Genomic DNA, 23,522 nt, shown 5'->3' with positions numbered 1-23,522 from the left:
AATATAACCGATAGTTACCCTCCCTATGAATGTCTAATGCCTATGTGCCCACTGCCATGGTTCCAGGAAAAGAAAATTACGGTAAGTTGTTTTAAATTTTCTTCTTTCCTGATCACCCTGGCAGTGGGCACCTTTGGGACATACCCAAGCAGTGACAATTTTAGGGAGGGATACATCAGAAATAAACACAAGCTAATGCCTTTTTCAGTTTGACCTTTATTAATACACTTTACAGGCATACCCCGCATTAACGTACGCAGTGGGACCGGACCATGTGTGTAAAGCGAAAATGTACTTAAAGTGAAGCACTACCTTTTCCCACTTATCGATGCATGTACTGTACTGCAATCGTTATATACGTGCATAACTGATGAAAATAATGCATTTGTAACAGGCTCTATAGTCTCCCCGCTTGCGCACAGCTTCGGTACAGGTAGGGAGCCGGTATTGCTGTTCAGGACGTGATGACAGGCGCATGCGTGAGCTGTCGTTTGCCTATTGGGCGATATGTACTTACTCGCGAGTGTACTTAAAGTTAGTGTACTTAAAGCGGGGTATGCCTGTATTTCACTACAGATTGTAACACTCTACGACCAAAGCTTGCGTCAGCTGATGATTGTACGTCTAGTCTGTAGTATTTCAAGAATGTATTGAATGAGGACCAGACTGCCGCTTTGCATATCTGTCCCGGTGTAGCCTGGGCTTTAAATGCCCATGATGTAGACATGGCCCTTGTAGAATGAGCTTTAATGTTCAAAGGTTTATCTTGTCCTTTGCTTTCATAAGCTTTTTTAATACAAGACACTATCCACTGGGAAATTGTTGTCTTTGATGCTGCTTGACCTTTCTTTGGTCCCTCTGGTATGATGAATAGTCTGTCTGACTTTGATATCTCGCATCCTTTCCATGTACACTTTTAGAGATCTTACCACGTCTAATTTGTGTAGTCTTTCTTCTTTCTTATTCTTTGGTTCTGGACAGAATGACGGAATCACAATTTCTTGATTCATATTGAACTGTGATACAACCTTTGGCAGGAATTGATGCACTGGTCTGAGCACTGCCTTGTCTTGATGTATGACTAGGAATGGTTCCTTGGCTGATAGAGCCTGTAGTTCTCCCACTCTCCTTGCTGAGGTTATTGCGATCAAAAACGCCATCTTCCATGATAACCATTTTAAGCCTATCTCCTGTATAGGTTCAAACGGAGCTACCATTAGTACATCCAATACTAGAGACAAGTCCCATGTCGGTACTCTGTTCTTGATTTGAGGTCTTAATCTTTTAACTGCCTGCAAGAACCTGATGATTAATCTTTCCATTGCCAGATTTCTTTCCAATAAGGCTGATAGCTCATTGAAAGTACAGGTTTCTGCACTAAGACTGAGACCTTTCTCAAATCCCTTTAGCAGGAACTCTACTATTGACACAATTCTAGGTGAAAGGAAATTTTGTTTTTCTTTTTCACACCAATCGCAAAAGCAAAGCCAGATTCTATGGTATACTTTTGATGTGGAACCTTTTCTTGCTTGTAAAAGGGTCTGGATTGTTTTGTCTTAACAACCCTTCATTCTCAATGTTTCTCGCTCAATCACCATGCCGTCAAGGCCCATTGTTTGGCGTTCGGATGACATATTGGCCCCTGTCGCATCAGTCCTTTGCGATCTGGTATGTGCCATGGTGTATCTACTGCCATATTTACCAAGTGTGTGAACCAAAGCCTTCTTGGCCAGTATGGTGCTATAAATATCACCTCTGCTTGGTCTTCCCTGATTTTCCTGATTGCTTTCAGAATTAGGGGAATTGGAGTGAACAGGTAGTCCCTACTTGGGACTTGAAGTCCCATTTGAAACTTACAGTAGAGCATCTGTACTTTGTGCGCTTAGATGAAACTGTCTGGCACAGTAGTTCCTTACCTTGCGGTTCTGATGTGTCGCCATGAGATCTATGTCTGGCTGACCCCATCGCTCTACCAATTCTTGAAACACCTGTGGGTCTAATGCCCATTCTCCTGGGTGAATGATGTTGCGACTTAGAAAGTCTGCTGTGACATTTTCCAGTCCTGGGATATGTATGGCTGTAAATTTCGACAAGTGGCGGTCTGCCCAAAAGAGGATTTCTGCTGTGAGGTTCATCAGCTTTCTGCTCCTGGTTCCTCCTTGTTTGGCTATATACTGGACAACTGACCTGTTGTCTGATTCTATCTTTATATAGCCACCATTTATTTGGTCTTGGAAAGCTTCTAGGGCCTCTTGTACTGCTTTTAGTTCCAGCAGATTTGATGGAAGATGCTTATCCTGGTTTGTCCAGGTTCCTTGCACCAATGTTTCTCCCATTTGGGCACCTCAACCTGCGTTGCTCGCATCTGTTGTAATTCTTACCCACTGTACTGGGTGTAGTGTTTGTCCTTTTCCCAGGTTTCGGGTATCTTCCCACCACTTTAATTCCTGTTTTGTGTGGGTGTGTAACAAGGTTCTTTGTCTTGTGTTTTTGTGATTCCCGTTCCATTGTTGCAAAAAATTGTTTTGTAATGGTCTCATATGTAGTGCTGCCCATTTTGTGACGCTTAATGTTGAAGCGAATTTTCCTAGAAGCTTCATGCATTCTTCTGCTGAAGTTCTGGCAGCTTCTTTGTTTGCATGGCTATGTCTTGCCTCTTTGCGTCTGGCAGTCTCACTTCTCCTTTTACCGTATCGAATTCTACCCCCAGAAATCTTAACAGTTGAGTAGGCATGAGATGACTCTTGTCTCTGTTTATCAACCAACCGTGCTGTTCCAGGAAGGTTATGACCATCTTCTGATCTTGTTATAGTTTCTACAGACTTTTTGATTTTACCAGGATGTCGTCCAGGTATGGGTATATTTCTACCACTCTCTCATTTCTGCCACTAGAGGGGCTAGAACCTTTGTAAACGTCCTGGGGGAAGTCGCCAGACCAAATGGCAGTGCTGTGTACTGATAATGATCTTGATTTACTGCAAACCTTAGAAATCTTTGGTGTCCCTTTGCTATGGGCACATGTAGATAAGCGTCTTTTAAGTCTATCGCCACCATCCAGTCTCCTGGTTGTACTTCTTGAATAATCAGGTTCAGTGATACCATCTTGAATTTTCTTATTTTCAAGAATGAATTTACCTTTCTTAGGTCTAGGATTGCTCTGTAATACCCTGTAGGTTTCCTTACTAGAAATATTCTGGAATAAATTCTTCCTGAGGTACCTTCTTTATTACTTCTGCTTGTAATAACTTCTTTAACGCCGAATTCATTTGACTTCCTTTTTTCCTTGGACTGTATCCATGCTATTAGGCCCATATTTCTTCCTGGCATCTCTTTGAATTCTATACTGTACCCCTGACGAATGGTTTCTAATACCCAATTGTCCTGTATTGTTTGGCCCATGTTGCAGAAAACTGCTTCAGTCGCCCTCCTACTGGCAACTGCTGGGCCCTTTGACCTTCATGTGAACTTGTTCTTTGCAAATGATACTCTTCCTCTGGCGCCACGAAAAAGCCGGTTCTGGCCGCCCCTTCATGTTGTTTGTCTTGGAAACGACCTCCCAGGTCTATATGCCTTTGCTTCCTTGTACTGGTATCTATTAGCCTGTTGGAAACCGAATCTTCTGGTCCTGTTTTCCTGAGGCAAGAAAGTGCTCTTACCTCCTGATGCTTTTGTTATTAAGGCATCCAGTTTTTTGCCGAAGAGGAATTCACCTTCAAATGGTAATCCACATAAGCTGTTCTTTGATGCTGTGTCAGCCATCCACTGTCTGAGCCATAAAGCCCTTCTTGCTGATACCGCTAGCGCCATAGATTTAGCTGCTAATTTTACCGCATCCAATGAGGCCTCTGCTATGTAGTCTGTTGCCCACTTTACTTCGGACAGTGCCTTAAGAATAGCACTTCTTTTTACACCCTTGTCTATTGCCTCTTCTATATTGGCAATCCACACTCGCATAGCCCTTGCTGCTGACGTTGTTGCTATGGCTGGTTTGTAGGATGTTACTGCTGTAACGTATGCTTTCCTCAATACGTAATCCATCTTCCTATCCATAGTATCCTTTAATGACGCAGCTTCCTCTATTGGGATTGTGGTCTTTTTTTACTATTCTGGATATAGCAGTATCCACCTTTGGGCTGACATCCCAAAATTGTACCTCCTCTTGTGGGAATGGATATATCTTTCCAAACCTTTTAGGCGTAAATACTCTGGCGTCTGGTCGCACCAACTCCACTTGAATGAGGTCTTTAATTACTTGATGAATAGGAAAGACTCTACTTTTTCTTTGTCTCGCCCCAAAAAGTTTATCTTTCTTGTGGGTTAACTCCTCAGTATCTTCTAATTCAAATGCCTGCCTCATGGCTTTGATGAGTGGATCCACCATTTCTACATCAAATTCAGATTCCTCTTCCTGAATATCTTGACCTGATTAATCCATTTCACCCTCTGATACTTGAAAACAATCAATGTCCGACTCATCTGATGAAAAACCTTTCCCCTTATCCAGACTGGTTTGGGATCTAGATCTTTTTTGCGCAGTGTTAACTGCTTGCTGGACTGCCGCATCAACACTCTGTTTAACTGCCTCCTTCATCAATACAAGGAAAGTGCTCATTTGTTCGTTGGAATCCCCTGCAGCTGCCTTAAGACAATCTTCACACAATTTCTTCCCTATTAGGGCTGGTTTCTTGCAATACAGCATCAAAAAAGAGGAAAAAGATAGCGCACTGCAAAATAATGAGGGACTGGAGGCAAAAAGTAGAAAAATATAAAAAATGCTTTAATAAAGATGCATAATAGCCTAAGCTAAGGTGAACAAAAAAGAAGGTATCCCTAACGCGTTTCACGCCATAGGGGTGCTTTATCACCCTTTGATAAAGCGCCCCTATGGCGTGAAACGCGTTAGGGATACCTTTTTCTTTTTTGTTCACCTTAGCTTAGGCTATTATGCATCTTTATTAAAGCATTTTTATATTTTTCTACTTTTTGCCTCCAGTCCCTCATTATTTTGCAGTGCGCTATCTTTTTTCTCTTTTTTGATGCTGTATTGCTTGCTGGATCGACGCACGCCATTACTGGGTACTGTGGACTTCTAAGGAGATTTCATGTGAGTTTACTCATTCTCCTTACCCTATACATTATGTTACTGTGTTTATTTTGAGGTTTTCATAGGGCTCTATACCTATAGACCTGGGGGTTCCTTTAGCCTGATCTATGGGGTTGGTCTACCATATGTAGGCTCACTTCCGTATTTCTTAACTAGACACCCCTTTATCAAATACAGGTCTATTTTCATGAGGTTATATAGTGAGCCATGTCTTCCTCAAATGCAGTCATTGGGGGTTTATATATAATTTATGTCCCACCCAGATGCTATATTGCAGCCATCTATTCAGGATTTTTGTAGCACCCTCGGGAGATTCATTTCTCTGTATTCTGGTTTCTTGCAAGCTGCGCACCATTTAGTTTTCTTAGCAACCTTCCTTTTATGTTGCAGGGATTCCCCCGTACCCTTTGAAGATTCTGCTTCTGGGAGGGTAACCGCCGAACTATTTTATAAAAACAAAATAAATACTAAATATACACCCTAATGTATATAGCCCATCTCTCTTTCCCATGTAGAACTAAAACTAAGGACTCACCTAGTCTTGGGAACTGAACTTTTAGGTGTCTCCATTTTCGAATCCAGTTCCAGCACTTGGCTTCTCCCTGCTGAGCGTTCCATGCTGCCGTTTCTCACTCACACATACACAGTGTGTCCGTCGCTTCTCTGACGTCATCACAGTGCTCGTGCACGGCCCGCGTGTCTGTGCATGTGTCCGCCGGACGGAACGTGACGCGCGCGTGCACTGTTCCCTCTACTGCAGCGTTCCCGACGCTAGCGCGGTCAATTTGAGCCTTTTCCCGGCTCGCAGCTATGGCTGCTCCCCCCTCCGCGATGTAGCGGGCTCCTGGGGGTTCTTTTACCGCAGCGTACCAGACGCAAATGCGGTGAGTCTGGGCCTCCACGGGCTCTCAGCTGCAGCTGCTATGCTCCCCCTCCTTTTGTTGGGCACTGGGGCTTCCTTGCATGTAAGCTTCCACAGCCCGCGGCAGCAGCTGCTCCCCACCCCACGGATGTACTGGGTTCCTGGGGTTCCCACAACTCTTAGGGGGTCTCCGTCTTGCCACCGCATGGGCGCGTCGACCGGAGCTTCAGGGCAGAGAGGCTGAGGTCACTGGATATCTGCACAAGGTGCAGTAGGTGAGTCCCTTTAGAAAATAAAAAATCCTAATCCTAGCTTTGAGGACAGGAAAAAGACTATGGTGCAGGTAGAGGGAGGGGCTTTATATGGCCTACCTGCAAAAGTCAATTTCCTGTACTACCTAGAGTGAGAAGGGATTAACCCAAAGGTGCCCACTGCCAGGGTGATGAGGAAAAAGGTGTTTGCAGCAAATGTTCTGCTTTCTGGGTGAAACATTCTATTATATATGATAATTACAAACACCAAATGATATTCCCACTTTGGGAAGGAGCATATCAAATGTACAGTAGCCCTTGCAATCTGTAGTAAGACCAAACTTCTAAAACCATTTTCCCACTTATTTTCTCTCAACAAATTCTGGCATTTATTGTACTTGTACCTTATTGGACTATAAGAAAAAAGTTTACTAGAGCCAGGTAAAGCATAGATCATTTTATCTATATAATTATATTTTTATTACTACAGATTAAAAAAAATAAAAAAAACAGTGTCTACACCCTAAACATTGCAAACATCTGTGCTCTATTCCCTTGTTTGTGACCGCACAGAAACAAGGAACATTTCCTGAGGTGTATAGACACTTTCTGATCAAATCACCAGGAGTGTTGCGCACTATAAAAAAGTACATTTCTTGCACATTCAATACAATATCCACTTCTCACTACGTATTTCACAGCTGTGTGTACTATGTGTGCAAAAATATTTTGAAAAAACATTCTCCATACTATAAACTACATCTAGCAACTATTGTGAAAAATCCCATTTGGATTTTTTTTCTATCAAATACAATACATTTATCGAGTAATGGCATGTGCCTCCAATAAAGAACATTGACAACAATCATTAGTCACTGGTTTAATACACTGCATTCTGATTACAGAATAACGGGAAGGCTGTCCAGTCATCTCTTAAAACAATGTTTTTTGCAATACTTCTAATTAAAACACAGGGGTGTTAAAGACGCTACAACAAGTTTTTATTTTATGGTTAGCCATACATGACCAAATTAATTGAAAGTAGCAGACAAATGTTTCATTTGCATTAAAACAAATAAATATCAGTACTTAAGGTCTTCCTGAAAGCATTTTGGGGAAAATAAAACCGTCAGTCTTGAATAGTGGGAAGAAACTATATGAATTTAAACTACTAGGCAGGAATACAAATACATTTGCGTCAGAGGTTCCACTTTCTCATGACTTCGTTAAAACATCTCCAGGCATCAAAGTAAAACACAAAGAAAAGCTGAAACAAATGCAGAGAGGATACTAATTTATATGAATTTGTTGCATCAAAATAAGTGTATACATACCCATCCCACACATGTATTATTACTTTTAATAAGGAAAGACTTGTATTACACATAAAAGGTATAGTGCTACCTGGGATCAATGAGACCAAAAACTAGTGACAGCCTTGAAAGCAATCAGCTCTTGTTGCTCTTCCTCTTGCAATTATTTAAGAGGTAGAGTGTGTAAGGATCGCAATGAAGAATGCATTCGGTGGACGTTTACAAGGCGGCCAACTGGAAGGTTTGATTCGCCAATTCGTATAAATAATCTGACTTTGCAATAATTAATCAGTCACAAGGACAAAAGCGCTTTGAAGAGGGCAAGTGCACTTGTAATAACTGGAAGGTTACTTTATGTAGAACCCCAGGACACCCCCAAAAAGGGGGGGAAAAGTGGAATAGTCAAGGTAGGAATTCATGCGGCAGACATTTTTAGGTTTAGAAAAAATAAAAACGACATTTTAGTTTACATTTACATCATGCAGTCAACACATCAATAATTATCCTGTGTATGTACTTCTACTAGTCAGACCAAGGAATGGGGAATGAGAAAGATTAGTAAGCTTCAAGTTAGGGTTGAAACCGTTTCAAACTTTTTCAGAAAGGAAATTAAAGAATTACTTCACCAATTTTTACATAAAATAAATCACAAAATAAATGCATAATACATTACAGTTACCAATTCACTTTGATCCTAGATAGAGCTGCAGCATTATGCAATGGGTCTAATAAATATGGTCAGTGTTTACAAGTGTAAGCTTGCATGTGCCTTAATTAACTTCGATACACGTATCAGTACTGACGCGCAGAGGAAAAAAGGGATACTTTACAAGTCACTACTGAAGATGTATACTACATTTTGACAATTTTAAGATATGATTTTTTCATCCCCTACATACCCTGTTCTGTAGGGGAACTAGAGAAAGAAGCCTTCAGATTACTGTTCAGGGCTGGTCTTCAGTATACCTGGATCAGTTGTATCTCTTCTAATGCCATGCCTGAGAGGATACAATGGCTATATCCAACAAGCCAATAGTGAAGGAGAACATTACTATAATGCAATATTCCCCTTATTCATTACAGACTTGTGAATCTTGAAAACTTGACTGTCCTTGTTTTACTTCAGATTATATATATTCATTTAAAACAGAACGTTAGCAGCTTTCTAATGGGGAATTTGTAACTTTATTTTTTTGATTTTTTTTTTTTAAACTCTGCTACACACTAAATATGCTTTGTTTTTCCCTGCTTACAGAGGGCACTGAAACCACAGCCACCATGTCACCACAGGCATTCTGCTTCTCCTTGATCTAGTCAAAATTTACCAATCTGCAAAATTGACACCAGAGGCAACAACTTTCATCAATGCAATTGATAAAGTCTGTGCAACTTGATATAGGCTCCCCGCTCAACAGTAAACTGCTTGGAAAATGTCCCGTGGACTCAATCCATTCAAATCAACATTTGCAAAAACACACCGTTTCCTAATGTTTTTATGCAGAGTGAAAAATAAGCGAGCAACAAAAGGCAATAGTTTTAGTGAGACACACTTCCTATGCAACTCATTTATCAGAAGGTTTGCAATGCACTTACAGTACCATCCGGTGGGAATCTTGAATATAAATAACTGAACAGGGTAGTGACACTAACCATACTGACTTGTACTGTACTTTAGAAGCTCCATGTTTATACCCAAGCAGAGGATAAGAACGAGTTCTGCATTAAAGTGGTGTACCTAGTCTGTCAGTTTGTGTCCTTATGTGGGCCCAACTCATTTACCATTGCCGATTTAGAGGTGTGATCTTAAAACATTTCCAAAATAAAATTATTTTGGCTTCATTTATTTATATGTGCTTACAAAGCATTCACCCTGGTAGCAAAACTATTGTTCTGTAACAAGGTACGGAACAGATTTTTTTCTATTTTTTTTTTAAACAAAACCCATCAGGCAAAAAAAAAACAAACCAAAAAACAAAACAAAACTACGAATGAGTTTTTGCTGACAAATTAACTGCAAAAATGTCATCCTGTTTTTCAGCTAATATCATTCCTATGGTTCTGTGCAGTTTTAGGGCAGCTCTGTTTGCATGTCCTGCAAGTGTAATGTCATATTTTCATTCTATAATGGATGAAATGGTAACAAAATAATATTTAGTTTTTCTACATGTCATTCTTCATATGAGGCAGCCAGACAGCTGTGCCTATGAACCAGAATTACAATTAGGCAAAGTTCATAAAACTATTGAATATTTCTACTAAAAAAAGTTCTAACTTCATTTTGTACAATATATGGAAAATAAAAAACATATCCTGCGACCAAACTTCTTTGTTTAGCAGCATGCATAAAAGGCCAAAATACAAGAGAGAAGGAAGGGGGAACTCAAGCCATTAAAACTGTTACACCTCCAAGGAGGTAACAGATTGTGCTCATGTCCTCTAGGAGGTTTTGTTCACCACCTGATAAAAAAGGTACAGATGGACTTCAAAAAGATTTCTCCTTCAAATAAATGGTTTCAATTGTGATGAAATAAAGCACTTTCACCACACAAGAGTTTTAGACCTTGTACTTCTTCCTTTGGTTTTAGTTTCCACAGGAGAACTGGTTGAGTTGGCCTTGTGGTCTTTTTTATGTTGATCCAAATCAGTCTTTTTCGCAAAAGCCTTGCCGCACTTATTATATTTATGAAGCGAGAAGTTTTTGGTGACTTTAACCTCAAGGCCAGTCTCAGATCCATCATACTTTTTGCTGGGAGATACAGAAGTCTCATCATCCTGTTTTGAACTAACCAGTTTTGTTTTGTCCTTTTGGGGGCCCCTTTTTGTCACCTTACAGAGCACAAATTCAATAGGCTTTTTTATTGCCCTAGTTTCCAAATTTGCGGTTATTTTTACTAGAGCTCGTGATGATCTTTTATGCACAACAGTTATGTGCCTAATTACATCACGCTTCCGACGCGTCTCATAATTACACAGAGGGCACCTGTAAAATTTCACAAAGATGTTATTTCCATCTGTATGCAACTCAATGTGTTTTGTTAGATTCTGCTTAGACGTAAACTGTCGTTTACAGAGTTTACAGTAAAGCTGCTTAAAGTCAAAGCCGGCTGAGAGTTTAGTCTTCCTGTATTTTTTCTGTTTGACTGCAACAGACGGACTAGACAACTTTGTTGAATCGGCGTCAGGTTTAACTTTACTTTTCTGTGCTGCCTGTGTGTTCTTTTTTCCATTTGAATGATTTGTCCCTTTTAGTTCACTCTGGGGTAAATTAGCAGCAGAAGAGGGTGAAGAGTTTGCCGAGTTTGGGTTTTCAACTTTTACTTTCCCATCTGTGCTAGCAGCAGTATTAGGTCTTTTATGTCGCTTGGCATCCATTCCAGAAAGAGTAGTCTTGTGTACTATTTGTACATGCTTTTTAAGCAGAAATTGGGAGCTATATCGTCTCTTGCAATGCGGACATTTACATGAACGTAAACTGAAGTCAGACTTTACAGATGACTTCTGTGTACGAGACACAGTCTTTATTGATTTTTTAGGAGACACAGTCTTTAATGGTTTTTTAGGAGACGCAGTCTCCAGTGTCACGTTTTTCACATGCTTTGTAGGAGTTTCAGGGGTGATGGAATCCCTTCTCAGTCCTTTATGAACTTCATCAATATGCCTCCTTACATTGGCTTTTGTAGCAAAGGATTTTTGACACATGTGACAGCTTGTGCTTGATGTTGTATAAATCACTCTATTGTGCCCTTTTGCAGAACACAGACTTTGTTTTCGTCGTGTTTCAATGAATTTTTTTATCTCCTCCAACTTTTTCTTGTGCACCTTTTTAATGTGCCGACGTATACTTCGCCTACAGTTAAAATCTTTCTTGCAAACACGACAAGAAAATGGATGACCATTAACAGATCCTTTAACAAGTTTTGCCACAGGACTAGATACCTGTGGTTGTTCAACTTCAGCTGAAATACTGGAAGCAACTTCCTTTTTATCACACTCTGTAGAAGCTGGCTCTACAACTTCTATTTCTGGAGTCAAAACCGGCTTTGATTGTGCAGGGATTGTTTCTACTTGTATTTCAACTGGATCATCTGCATTGCTTTTATCAACACTGTCAATGGTAATTGTGTCATCAATGGGTGTAACATACTGGAAAACAGCATTTTGATTGGTCTGAATAGGCTCTAGTTTAATGACATATTCTGGTTTATCGACTCTTGGATAAATCGCTTCCAGGAGATCTTTTATGGCTTTGCTTTGTTTATCATTTTCATTTGGTGGATCTAAAAAAAAAAAAAAAAAAAACTCAAGTAAAAAAACAAACAAACAAAAAAAGGCACAAACATACATATTCTAGATCAAAATGAATGGATATTGCTTTACATATGTACATAGGTTTAAATGTTCATCACTGGAAAACGAGTTGGTGGTCAAAATAAAAACAACCTGCTATAACCACAGATGTAACATGACTGTTCCCCCAGAAAACAAAAAAACATATCCAGTTATAACCCAGAATCAGAGTTTACATTACATTCAATTGCAATGTTGGTGCAGAATATCCCAAAATATCCCACCTTGACACACAAAAGGGGACAATGAAGCCGTTTACATTTGTATGCAAAACTATTTCATAACACAGTACCCCCATTGTAATGCGCTGTGGGACATGTTGGGGATTTACAAATAAACAATAATAATATTAGGTGTAGAGTAGGCTAAAGGACCAGTCCCCACATAGTAGACAGACATTTATGTAAACAACGTACTTTCATCCATGCGGAGTTTAGAAAAGCAGTAGAATTGTTTGTGAGTGACTAGATTTGGTAGCCCTCTGAAAAGACTGCGGCATGATTTGCATTCAAATATTGTATCCACTTCTTTTAACAACATGTGTTTAAGCTGTTTAGTGCCTGGAAAGGAGAAAAAAAATAAAAATAAAAAAAAATAAAGTTAGGAGTATAAGCGCAGTGAAAACTCTAATGTTGCTCAAAATTGCACACATACAATGACTAAACATATCTTTATACTAATTATACATGTATATACACCTTACAAAGTCCTTATAAAATGAAAGTTCCATGTCAGTTTTCTTGATTAAAGTAGTGAGGGACTACTGCTGTAATCTTACTTGAACTGACAAACGCTTAAGAAACAAAAGAACAATGAAGACCCCACAAACAAAATCAGCAGACAGAATAGCACGTCCACCTACAAGTAATTTTTATCTCCCACAACTCTGCTGTACAATTCCGATCTTTCAAAAAGATGGTCTGAATGCCAGGTAACAATTAAAACAAGTTAGGTTGGAAAGGTGGAGGGGAAGAGGTGGAGGGGAAGGGGTGGGGGGGAGGCATTGAGTGATTTTCACTCCCCAATTTACCTTTTTGTTATACCTTATAACTGGGGTACTGAAACAACTGTTTAAATACCTCAAACTCATAGCTCTTACAAATTTCATGTTTTAACATTAGTTTCTGTAATCTGGTGCGCAACTCCTTGACCATACAGGTCTCACTGCAATCCCACCCTATTAAAATACACATTACTCAGGTAGGGATATCACAGGACTAAAATGGTCTGCATGCCATTCATCAAGACAAATTAAACTTCAATACAGTACTGTCCACTATAGCGTCGCACAAGACCAACATTTTATTTCATCCCCTCCACATACAGTAGGTTTGTGCTGAAAAAGACTAGTGCCCGTTATTCTCTTGCCAACATACAATCTTGCTAAATCTTTTGGATATAGTGCAGCAAAGGAGAAATATAAAGTACAGTAATTGAATATTGTTCTGCAAATGTTACAGCAACTAGTATTTTATTAACTACAGTACTTGGGCTGTCGAAGAAAAGGAGGAGTCTGGAACACTGAAGTAAGCAAACCTGGCTCATAGTCTGTTTTATATGACCGTGGGGAAGTCGATCTTCCTGGGCTTCAAGCCCCAAAATGAGATTGTAAACCAACATTGAGGGATGCATACCACCAATTCTATGTTAAGGGTTGTGATAACAGCAAAATAAAAATTGATGAATTTCTGCTACTAACACAATGCGCAAACAAAGTCAACATTCATTTCATATTGACTTTCTAATCATGGAGGAAAAATATTAAAATTAATAAAAAACAAGGCACACTTTCAATCAGAAGTGTCTGCAAATCAACTGACGGATTGTCAGGTGCACAGTACACAAGAACTGCTTAGGCAGCCTTTTCGCCCACCAAGAGAGCTTGTGTATCTTCTCACAATACTTTTTTTTTTTTAATCATGGCTCACATTCAGATCTATAAAAATGTCAGCAGCAACTACATAAAAAAAGTGTCATACCTGACCGAAAACACTCAATAATTTGCTGGATACCAGATTTTGAAGTCTGCACCTGCTGCTGTAATAGAGGTGGGTCTCCAGGCTCCAATAATTGAACTGCAACGATAGAATTATGCGCTAAAACAGTGATGCCATATTTGAACATTGGGGCAGGTTCAAACAAACATAGGCACGGGGTTAGCACACCAGTTCTGGTCTTAACTCCTATTCAAGACAAAGGGAGTTGAACGTTTGATCTAAGGCACTGACATGAATTAGCGCTTGACTAATCTGGCACACTGTCCCTTAGCTATTATATAGTTACATAGTAGAGGAGGTTGAAAAAAAGACATGTCCAAGTTCAACCTATACTAAATTCAGAACAGATACTTATCCTATATTGACAGCTATATAACCTATTGCGACTGTTCTCATATATACAAAAATGCAAGAGAGTGATGCATGCACTCAATACATGTAGTAAGAAGAAGAGGGGTACTTAGCCGCCGGTGCACCGGGCCCAGGGAGGTCCACATGTCCCTGGAGGAAGCTAATCAGCAAAGCAGGAGGCAGGCACACGGTCTTATTCAGAAAGCTTTAATGTGCCGTATAATCCGACGTTTCAGTAGTACAACGCTACCTTGTAAAAGGTAAGGGACCTCACCTTGTAAAAGGTAGCGTTGCACTACCGAAACGTCTGATTATATGGCACATTAAAGCTTTCTGAATAAGACCATTTGCTTGTCTCCTGCTTTGCTCATATATACAAGACACCACATTATTCGGCAGCTTAAATTTATTACAAAAGATCAAACCAAAAAAACCACAACAACTTTACATTAAACACAAAGAAGGAAGAGTACAAAATTAAGATAAAAATCGAGGAAAAGCTTGTGCTGTTCTGCTCACTGTAAACCAAGACGCAGAAAGCTTATGAAATTGGGTGATGGGTGGAAACAAAAGGTGTCAAGATATCAGAAATATAATGGATAGGCTGCTTTGAAAAAAAGGTATTAAAGCACCCTTACATGTGAAGTGTAAGGGGGAGTGACGTTGCAAAGACGGGAAATTTCACATGAAGAACAAAACTAGAGGAAACGGTCTTGACACCAGTGCAGGAGTGGAATGACACGGAGAAAGGAGACAGGTTTTCACAGCTGAGCAGACATGTACATCTGACAATTAAGAAGCAGTATAATCATTACTTAAATTTAAAAAACAAAACAGGAAACCACCTGTACCATAAGAAATGTGCTCAATAATCATTTCCTCTTCAGCAGTGAAGACATTTCTCATAAGCAACTTTTCACTGATCTAAGATGTGCTTAGAAATAAAAAAATTTAAAAAAAGTGCAGTCACTGTTACTCTATATTTAAAAATACTTTGACGGTTTGATAAGCAAGCACCAATTTAGTTACGAATCTTTATGATATTTACATAAAAACATTTATATCTTCTGGGGGTACAAAAAGAAGTGGTGGAAAAGTGATCTAAAAGAGCCAGTACCGATGTCTGCAGTTTGAGTTCCTCTGTTTAAGCTCTGGGTATGCCCCAGTTCAGATCATTGTAAAAGTAACAAAAAAGGTGTGGAGGGTGAAAGAGGAATTGCCTCCTTAAATCATTTTCACAAAACTGTTCCAAGAAAAGCAGCTATCAAGATTATGGAAAGTGATTTAGAGTGATAAAATGTAAAATAATTTAGACAAATGTTAGGTTTGAAGAGGCAATTCATGCTGGTTTTTTTCCCCTTCATTATTTTTAATATTAGGATTGATGCAGGGGGCTGTGGAGTTTAACCCCATTAATTTCAGCTCTGGGGACCCCCTGCTTCCAAAGATTCATACCTACATATTAGGTGCCGGTAGCGGCCCAGGGTTAACATTGTGGCAGATTTTAAAAGCTCCTGCGCCCTCCGGGCCAATAGGAAGCCATGACGTCACCCATTGATGGCCTCCTATTGGCCCATGTGACACGGGAGCTTTAAACTGTAGGGAGATACCGGCACCCCCTTCAGGAGGTAAGCATCACTGGAAGCAGGGGGTCCCCGGAGTTGAAATGAACAAGGTTCATCTCCAGACACACTGCTTCAAATAAATAACATACTGTACAATTCTTTCTGATAAAAAAAAAAAAAAAATTAAATGAGGAAGTAGGTGTGACATTTGATTTGAGGAGCATAAACGTGATGGGGATTTTGGCATAGGTCATTTTAGATGATTGATGACCTAATTTTAACAATCAGATGAAAAACCTTACAATGTTTGGGGTGCATGGTGTGAATGTATGTTGAAAAGCCCTAATTAAAAAATAAAAGCCACAACCTACAAATAATGCTTTTCAGACGTTAACTCCCATCATCTATTGGTGCAATACCCACTAACCTATAAAATGTTTGAGCTGCAAATTAAAAGAAAGGACCTTCAAGGACATTGCTTTAAAGAGATACGTTAAGAAACACACCAAGTATTAGAGCGGCAATCCATGACTGTTTTTTTCCCTTCATATTTCTTTTTTAGGCCGTGCGTATAGTTCCCGCGACGGGACGGCGAGAGAAAGTTATATTTCGCTTTCCGGCAGCGTCGCAGGCTGTCTGGCATTTGATTGGTTCAGGGGCTGTCACATGAGGCGACAGCCCATGAAAAATCAAATATTGCCAGCTTCCAAATTTGGTGACGCGACGTCTTACTATAGGTGCACGCAGCGGCGGCAATGTATTTGTTTTTGGGCGACGTCGCGGGCACTATACGCACGGCCTTACATTTGATGACAGCAGGGTGTTTCCGGAGCTGAACCGCATTCATTTCAGCTCTGGGGGGCCCCTGCTCCCAACCTGAGGCCAATAGCAAGCCATGACGTCATCAGTTTTGGCTAGCTATTGGGCCGCCAACAAGGAGGAAACCGTAAAAAACTTTGTAGCATTAGATTTGAGTTTCTAAAGCATTTTATTACCTTCATAAATAACAGTGAGGCTTATGCAGAGAGGATAGAAATGGAAATTGCGCCATCTTCTGGCCAAAAAACTCGGCACAAAACCTTTTCCTCCCGAGAACATGGCGCGATTTATAAAATCCGCCAGAACAGTTTTCAGAAGTTTAAAATTCGCTAAACACGTGGCGAGAACCTGTAACTCGCCATGTTGATATAGCGTGGAATTCCAGTAGGACCGAAGCGCTTGAACGCGCCACTATGTGGCATACTATGGCGAGTTTCAGGTCTCCACCAAAAGCTGGCAAGTTGCTGATTTTCGCCGCCGTTACAAAACTTCTATGAAAGGAGGTAACGCAGGTTCCTGCATACGGCCATAATTTACGGCAATTCAGTGGCTATTTTATTGCCGTTTTCCCTGTAACTCGCGTTGCTCTCTGCATAAGCCCCAGTGTGGGGTAAAAACACTATTTCTAAGGAAAGTTGATTATACATACACATACACATATATACATATATACATATATACATATATACATATATACATATACACACACACGTTGACAAATCACCAAAAACTCTACTCGCCACCTAGTACCAAACTTGTGCTGCTTGGGCCAATATTTACTCGCCCGGGGCGAGCAAATGTATAGGTTTGTCGAACACTAATATATATATATATATATATATATATATACACGCGCTTTTTCTGCTCGCCTCAATGTTTCAGAGGCAAGTCTATATCAAATACTTGCCATCAATAAGTAAAATAAAAATTTAAATTACAGAGAACTGAACAATCAATGTTACAAGAAGTTTTACTGCAAAGAATTAAATAAAATACCACCAAATATGTCTGACGCAGAAGAGGAACACATCTACCTGGTTCACAGCAGCCATAGTGGTCAGTCTGACAACACTTGTCCCTCACAGGCATTCTCGCTGTGTGCAATCTAGTGTCTTCGGCATCCATGTCATTGTTGCTCTGCTGAAAAAAAATCAAACACTTTACATTGGTGACTGGCCACATTTAATGTTATTGACATAACGACACACAAGTATACCATGCGTTTTGAACAGTAACATGCAGGGATGCATTTAAATAAAGATACATTTGGAGAATACCTTATTGCGCATAAAGCGTGTCTTCCGATGTGTATTGCAATTTTTTTCCATGGTTTTAATTTAAGGCAAAGCCAGTATTACTATACTTGCTGCGTCAGACTGGAAGATAAAAGTATATTTTATGTAAACACCAAGAAAACAAAAAATGCTGTAGTATTTACCAAGAGTGGTTCAAATGGATCTTTAATGGCAAAGTATGAATCAATAAATCTCTAAAGAGCATATTTGTTAACCATTACTTTGATGGTTTTTACAATTTTTACCACAAAGAATAACTATTGTTCAGAATAGAAATTACCCGAGCATTAAAATATCACTGTAAATACAGTACAGAAATGGTTCAAATTTCTTGAAATGTTAAACAGTACATCATGTCTTTCATAAAAGGTCAGAACTTTATCTTAACTTGAGATGCATGGGTGCAAAAAAAAATAATTAAAAAAATCGGATACATCATAAGAAACTGGGCTACTCATGAACTTTTTGCATAGCTGGAAGAGCAGCTTAGAGTTGGCTTTATTTCAAGCAGCAGTCAGACTAGAGTTTTAATAAATTAAAAGCTCCCACCTATGAAATTCAAGAACGGCTTAATAGCTTTTCAACTTTAGATCGAAGAGGCATATTCCACACATTAAAACAAATGCCAAGGAACATCTATAATACATTTGCTTGGAGGCCATGCACAGTTGAGGGAAGAATACCAGGCAAGTGCATGAACAACCAAGTATGGTGTTATAAAGCAGCATGAAGGTCTCCATTTCATACCGTTTCCTGCACAAGGGAACTAGTGCAACCAGAATATATGGCTAATAACAAATTTAAAATACAGTGTTGAGGATTATAGTAAAAATATAGACAACTAACAAGGACATTCAGCCTTAAAACAGGCAGCTCATACAAAGGCTCTCCAACAATTGGGCGGCTTTAATAAACTATCATTGAAATAGAGTAGTATGAAAAACTCTTAACAGCCATTATATACAGTAGTCTCAAACTTCAACAACTGTATGCCGAGCAAGACCATTTGAGAAAAGTTCGACAAGGGACAGAAACAACCAAGTCATCTGCAAATGTGCCTGCCATTTTATATACACTATCTGGTAACAATGGGGAAGGGGATGCCATGACGAAATGCTTTACTTTCTACATTTCATGGTTTTCCCATTTAAGTGTAATGTGGAGAATAAATCAAACAAGAAAATATAAAGCCCGAGTTATAAATACTTCAAAAAGTTGTATTAAACCATGAGTTTATGATCACATTATCAGTTAAACAGAGCTCAACTCCTTAGATTGAAGACAAACTCGCAGAAGTGCAAATTAAGCCCTCTATAAAATCTCCCCCCCTCCCAAATGATCCTTGGACAATACATGATAAAGAAAATAAAAAAATGACCTTTCCAGTTGTCAGTTCTTAAAGCAGCAATACCATCCAAAATTGAAAGCTATATATTTTTTGAGTTTATACTGTGTGGCTTTGAGCTCCAGGAACACACTGGTTCCTGATATACTTTGTTTTAGGTACCTGTACACTTCCTCGTTATTTAAATGTGGAATCTGCAGTTGTCCACCAGCAAATCGCAACGTCATACGTTGTGGCTTCCTTTTGACCTGCAGTTTGGAGGAAGAGGGTAACACTGGCACCTAAAACCATCTAAAAAAATAAACCAGGGGGTCCCCAGAGCAGAAAATTGAGTGGTTCAGCTCCAGAGGATTCTGCGGATTGAATACATTTATAAAAAAAAAATAATAATTGCTGCTTAGATCATGTCTTCCAGTTGTTCATCTGAGGTTGTATTTACCTAATTTTAAGACCTGCTAAGGAGCAGATGATTGTTATGATGTCCTGATATGTAAAACCATAGAGTTCAAAGAGGGTGTTCTTTATTTTTCACACAACTGTATGTACACTGGAAATTTTAAATTGATCATAAAAGATTGATATCCATCTTTCTCTGAAGCCTGGATGCAGCCAATTTGAATTTGCAAAGTAATATATGACACTAGAAGGCCAAAGTGCATTTAAAATTATTAGTCATTCCTGCTTCTTCCACATAGGAACAAAACAGTCTTCCTTGCTACAGTTCAAGACATAAGGTAGATTAATGATCAGCGTTCTGCTATATCCATAATCAAAAGAGTGGATCCAATGCGCTACGGATTTGATGAATAAGTACATTTATTTGTGCCACACAACGTTTCGACCGTAAATGGTCTTTTTCAAGTGACTAGGCATGCCTAGTCACTTGAAAGACCATTTACGGTCGAAACGTTGTGTGGCACAAATAAATTTACTTATTCATCAAATTTGTAGTGCGTTGGATCCACTTTCTTTTGCTCATATCTGGATGTCTTTGACAGGTACTCCTTGAACAGCAGCACCTAAACTGTATGTATAAAGTTATTATTGGTGTGCAGCATACCACCTTTTATCTCCATAACCAGACACAAATGGCATTGCACATCAAAGAGGGCTGCCCACTGAGAAGATAAGGATACAGGTGGTAGGAGCACATGTAATACTTATAGCATGGATTCAGATAATTATTATGGCAGGATATGCCCATGATAAAATGTAAACTCAGTATTTTGAAAATTGCTCATGTATACTACACTGAATTAAGATTTAAAAAAAAAAACAAAAACAAAAAAAACATGCGTCGTTTTTCTTTAGAGGAAGTTATCTTGGATTATGCAGTTTCTGGTATTAGGATTTTGAAATGCATCAAAGTTTATTAGAAACCAACCTCTTCCAGCAGCTCACAAAGTATCCTCATTGTGAACCACATCAAGAAAAGGAGGAGGAATGAACGGTGTTGTCTCAAAAGAAATAATAGTCAGGTAATCTAGAACACTGGAAAGTTAAAGATAGCTAGCCCCAGAGAGGAAAAAGATATCAAGCATTTATTTTAGGCTTTTTACTACTTAAAGCTGCAATGGTGCTCCGCTGGTCCATTTTGTAAGATCGATTCACAGATTATCTGCAGTCAAACCAAGTTTGACAACTGATGCATTTGTCAACATGTGAATGCAAAGCGTACTGTAGGATTATTACAAGTTAAAAAAAATAAAAATAAAAACACACTGACTTGCACTACACATCAAGGACCAATTTACATAGTTACATAGTAGATAAGGTTGAAAAAAGACATACGTCCATCAAGTTTAACCTATGCCCCTATTTGGGGGTATAATGTATACAAATGTGAAACTTTAGCACTAGCTGTTATGGTTCATCAGAATCCATGGAAGCAGTAAACTTGCAAGCATAGGAAATAAGTGTTTCCATTGAGAAGCTCGACATTCCACCATCACAAATACAATGCAAGCTGTGACACCTTTCATGCAACCAGATTAACAAATATACACAGCTGTTGTACATAAGGGAGACCATAAAACAACTATTGGAGGGAAAAAGGCAGCATGTTTTCACATAATCCTAGACACACAAAGCTGTTGTAGTGACTGTGCTAAACACCTCTGTGGTAATAAAAATATACTGCAGCCTCTTTCAGAACCCAGATTATATTCAGAATCATTTTGGAGAGGTTACAAGATGAAATAATGTCCAGTGTTCACAAATTCATGTATCCATGCTACACTTAATCATACAACAATTATTTATCTAAAAGCAGAAAGGCCACCACTCACCCAATGGCAATGTGCACATTTTCTCCAAATTACCATCAATTGCCAAATATCCCTACTTGTCATCCAATCTTATTTTCTCACATCTTAAGCCCTACAGTGCTCATCGATTATTCAGATACCAGGGTCTGCATAAAGTTTTCATTACTTTGTTATTTCACACAAGTCAAAAAAATAATATTTTTCGTAAGCTTAGAAATATAATTTTGGGCATAATCCAATTGATAATGCTGCAAAAAAAATCAAGCACCCATGAATATTGTTTTCAGCCCCTATGCCCTTTTTCTACCATCAATACATGTCTACAGCTGCAACTGAATAACCTCTTAAATTTCAAGAACCCCATGTGCCTTCAGCGAGACTTACACATTACATAGCAACCAGCCTCGCAAAATAACCTAACTTCCCCCTTTTCCCCCACAATAAAAAATCCACAATACCATCTCTTCTTTATGTACCTTCAAACGCACCCAAAATGTTATTGTTCCTCCTAAAACTGCCTGAAACGTTTAAAACCAAATGGCCAGATCAGCGCCCTCCCCGTGCTAGGGTGCAGTTGAATTGGTTCCCCCCTCCCTCGCAGGGTGAGCTGTTGGTGCCGAGACCAGATCATGCGCTCCCAGATACCCGGACAATTGCGCACACAGAGAGCTGGAGCGCTGCGCCCCGGCCCTTTCCAACACCACCATCATATACACTCACTGCATTAAACAAGGATCCCTGCTCGTGTTCCAGCTAACACCAAACACCATTGGCTCCCCGGCGGCCCCTGCTCAGGGTCTACTTTCGCCCCCCCTGTGTAAGAGGTGGCACAGTCTGCGGGGAACCCAAAAGGTGCCATGATCAGTGGGATGAAGCGAGGGCATGGCGGCGGCGGGGGGGGGGAGAGAGAGGGGTCAGGGCTTCCTCCGAACAGAAGGATGGTGGAGGGAGAGTGACGGCTGGTGTCTGGGTGACCGTCTGGAGGGAGAAGGCCACACGCAGGCGGTGAGACACTGGGGCGCATCGGGCGCAGCTCAGTCCAGACACAGGGAGAGAGAGAACAGACTAACAACTTTCCGACTTGTTAATATGGTTATTCTCTCTTTACCTCGGGCTCGGCAGCCAAGCTCCTAATCATGGCTCACACCGGACCGAGACAAGCCACCGACAGACGCGCTCTCACCGTGCGCACTGGCCCCACTCTCAACAAGCCCGGGAGGGGGGAGGAGACGGAGACAGCGCGTCATCAACCAGCGCCCGAGCAGGAGGAGCGCACGCGGGGGGCCCGTTCGCTTCGGACTCCCGGAAAAAAAAAAAAAGAAAGGTTTTAAAACCAAAACGCGCAGCTCCTCGAGGCCTCGCGCGAGACCATGCGCTGGGTCAACTGTCTCCGAGCGCGGATTCAGCCGAGGGGGGGACGCGAGGACGCGCCGCACTGCACGTCCTCCCTATATATAGCGCGCCCGAGCCGCGCTCTTGCCACTCACACCCCCTCCAACAGAGGAAGTGGCGGCTTCGTGAGCGTCTGGAGCCACTGCTACTGCCATGGCTTAAGCGCATATCGAGAACAATCCTCATCCTTTTTTTGTGTCCTAGGACTGATGGGCGGCGCTAACAAATTCCCAGAGTCGTACTAAATAATGGAAATACCTGCCATGGCTGCTGTTTATTTATTTTTTATTCTGCGCGGAGTATCTACACTTCTGCACACTTCTGCTCCCTGTGCAAATAGAAGGCAGAAAAAGTTACTATGAAGAACCATTTAGCCTAGTACAAAACCGCTCTCGTGTCTAAACTACAAACGCGAATTCATGTGTGCACATTGTGTACAGCATATTTCCTCGCATTGGCAGGACGTGCCAAATAGAAACCAATTCAGTCACCCACTGGCGATGAATGTTTGCAAACTAACTAGCACCTGTTGCAGAGGTTTTAATAAGCAGATGGAAACAGGGCGGTACTGCTGGTGTTCTGGAAGCCAACAAGCAAGAAGGGAGGGAGAGACT

At 40.3% G+C, this 23,522-nt stretch overlaps 1 protein-coding gene across 7 annotated transcripts; it reads right to left on the bottom strand.

Annotated features, from left to right (window-relative positions):
* Positions 1-8,684: 8,684 nt before the first annotated feature.
* On the bottom strand, positions 8,685-22,934 carry ZNF800 (zinc finger protein 800). Of its 7 annotated transcripts, none has more exons than XM_075599866.1 (6): positions 22,625-22,934; positions 17,887-17,985; positions 17,644-17,749; positions 13,857-13,952; positions 12,294-12,437; positions 8,685-11,807 (listed from the first exon to the last, which is right to left on the bottom strand). In XM_075599866.1, the coding sequence occupies exons 2-6, from the start codon at positions 17,935-17,937 to the stop codon at positions 10,069-10,071; spliced, it is 2,136 nt and encodes a 711-aa protein (XP_075455981.1). In that variant the 5' UTR covers positions 17,938-17,985; positions 22,625-22,934; the 3' UTR covers positions 8,685-10,068. The 7 variants fall into 7 exon arrangements, with proteins under 7 accessions (XP_075455981.1, XP_075455983.1, XP_075455982.1 ...); XM_075599868.1 differs by having other exon boundaries at positions 17,644-17,746; XM_075599867.1 differs by lacking the exon at positions 22,625-22,934 and adding an exon at positions 22,237-22,611.
* Between the last annotated feature and the right edge of the window lie 588 nt (positions 22,935-23,522).

This window comes from Ascaphus truei, chromosome 5 (assembly GCF_040206685.1).
Source record: "Ascaphus truei isolate aAscTru1 chromosome 5, aAscTru1.hap1, whole genome shotgun sequence".
NCBI classification, from domain to species: domain Eukaryota; kingdom Metazoa; phylum Chordata; class Amphibia; order Anura; family Ascaphidae; genus Ascaphus; species Ascaphus truei.
This window is presented reverse-complemented; position numbering and strand designations above follow the sequence as displayed.

Coding starts and splice junctions, on each gene's coding strand:
- ZNF800 (XM_075599866.1), bottom strand. CDS start 17,937: ATGGAAAAAAATTGCAATACACATCGGAAGACACGCTTTATGCGCAAT. Junction 17,750..17,886: donor CACGCTTTATGCGCAATAAG/GTATTCTCCAAA, acceptor ATTTTTTTTCAG/CAGAGCAACAATGACATGGA. Junction 13,953..17,643: donor CTATGGCTGCTGTGAACCAG/GTAGATGTGTTC, acceptor CTATCGTTGCAG/TTCAATTATTGGAGCCTGGA.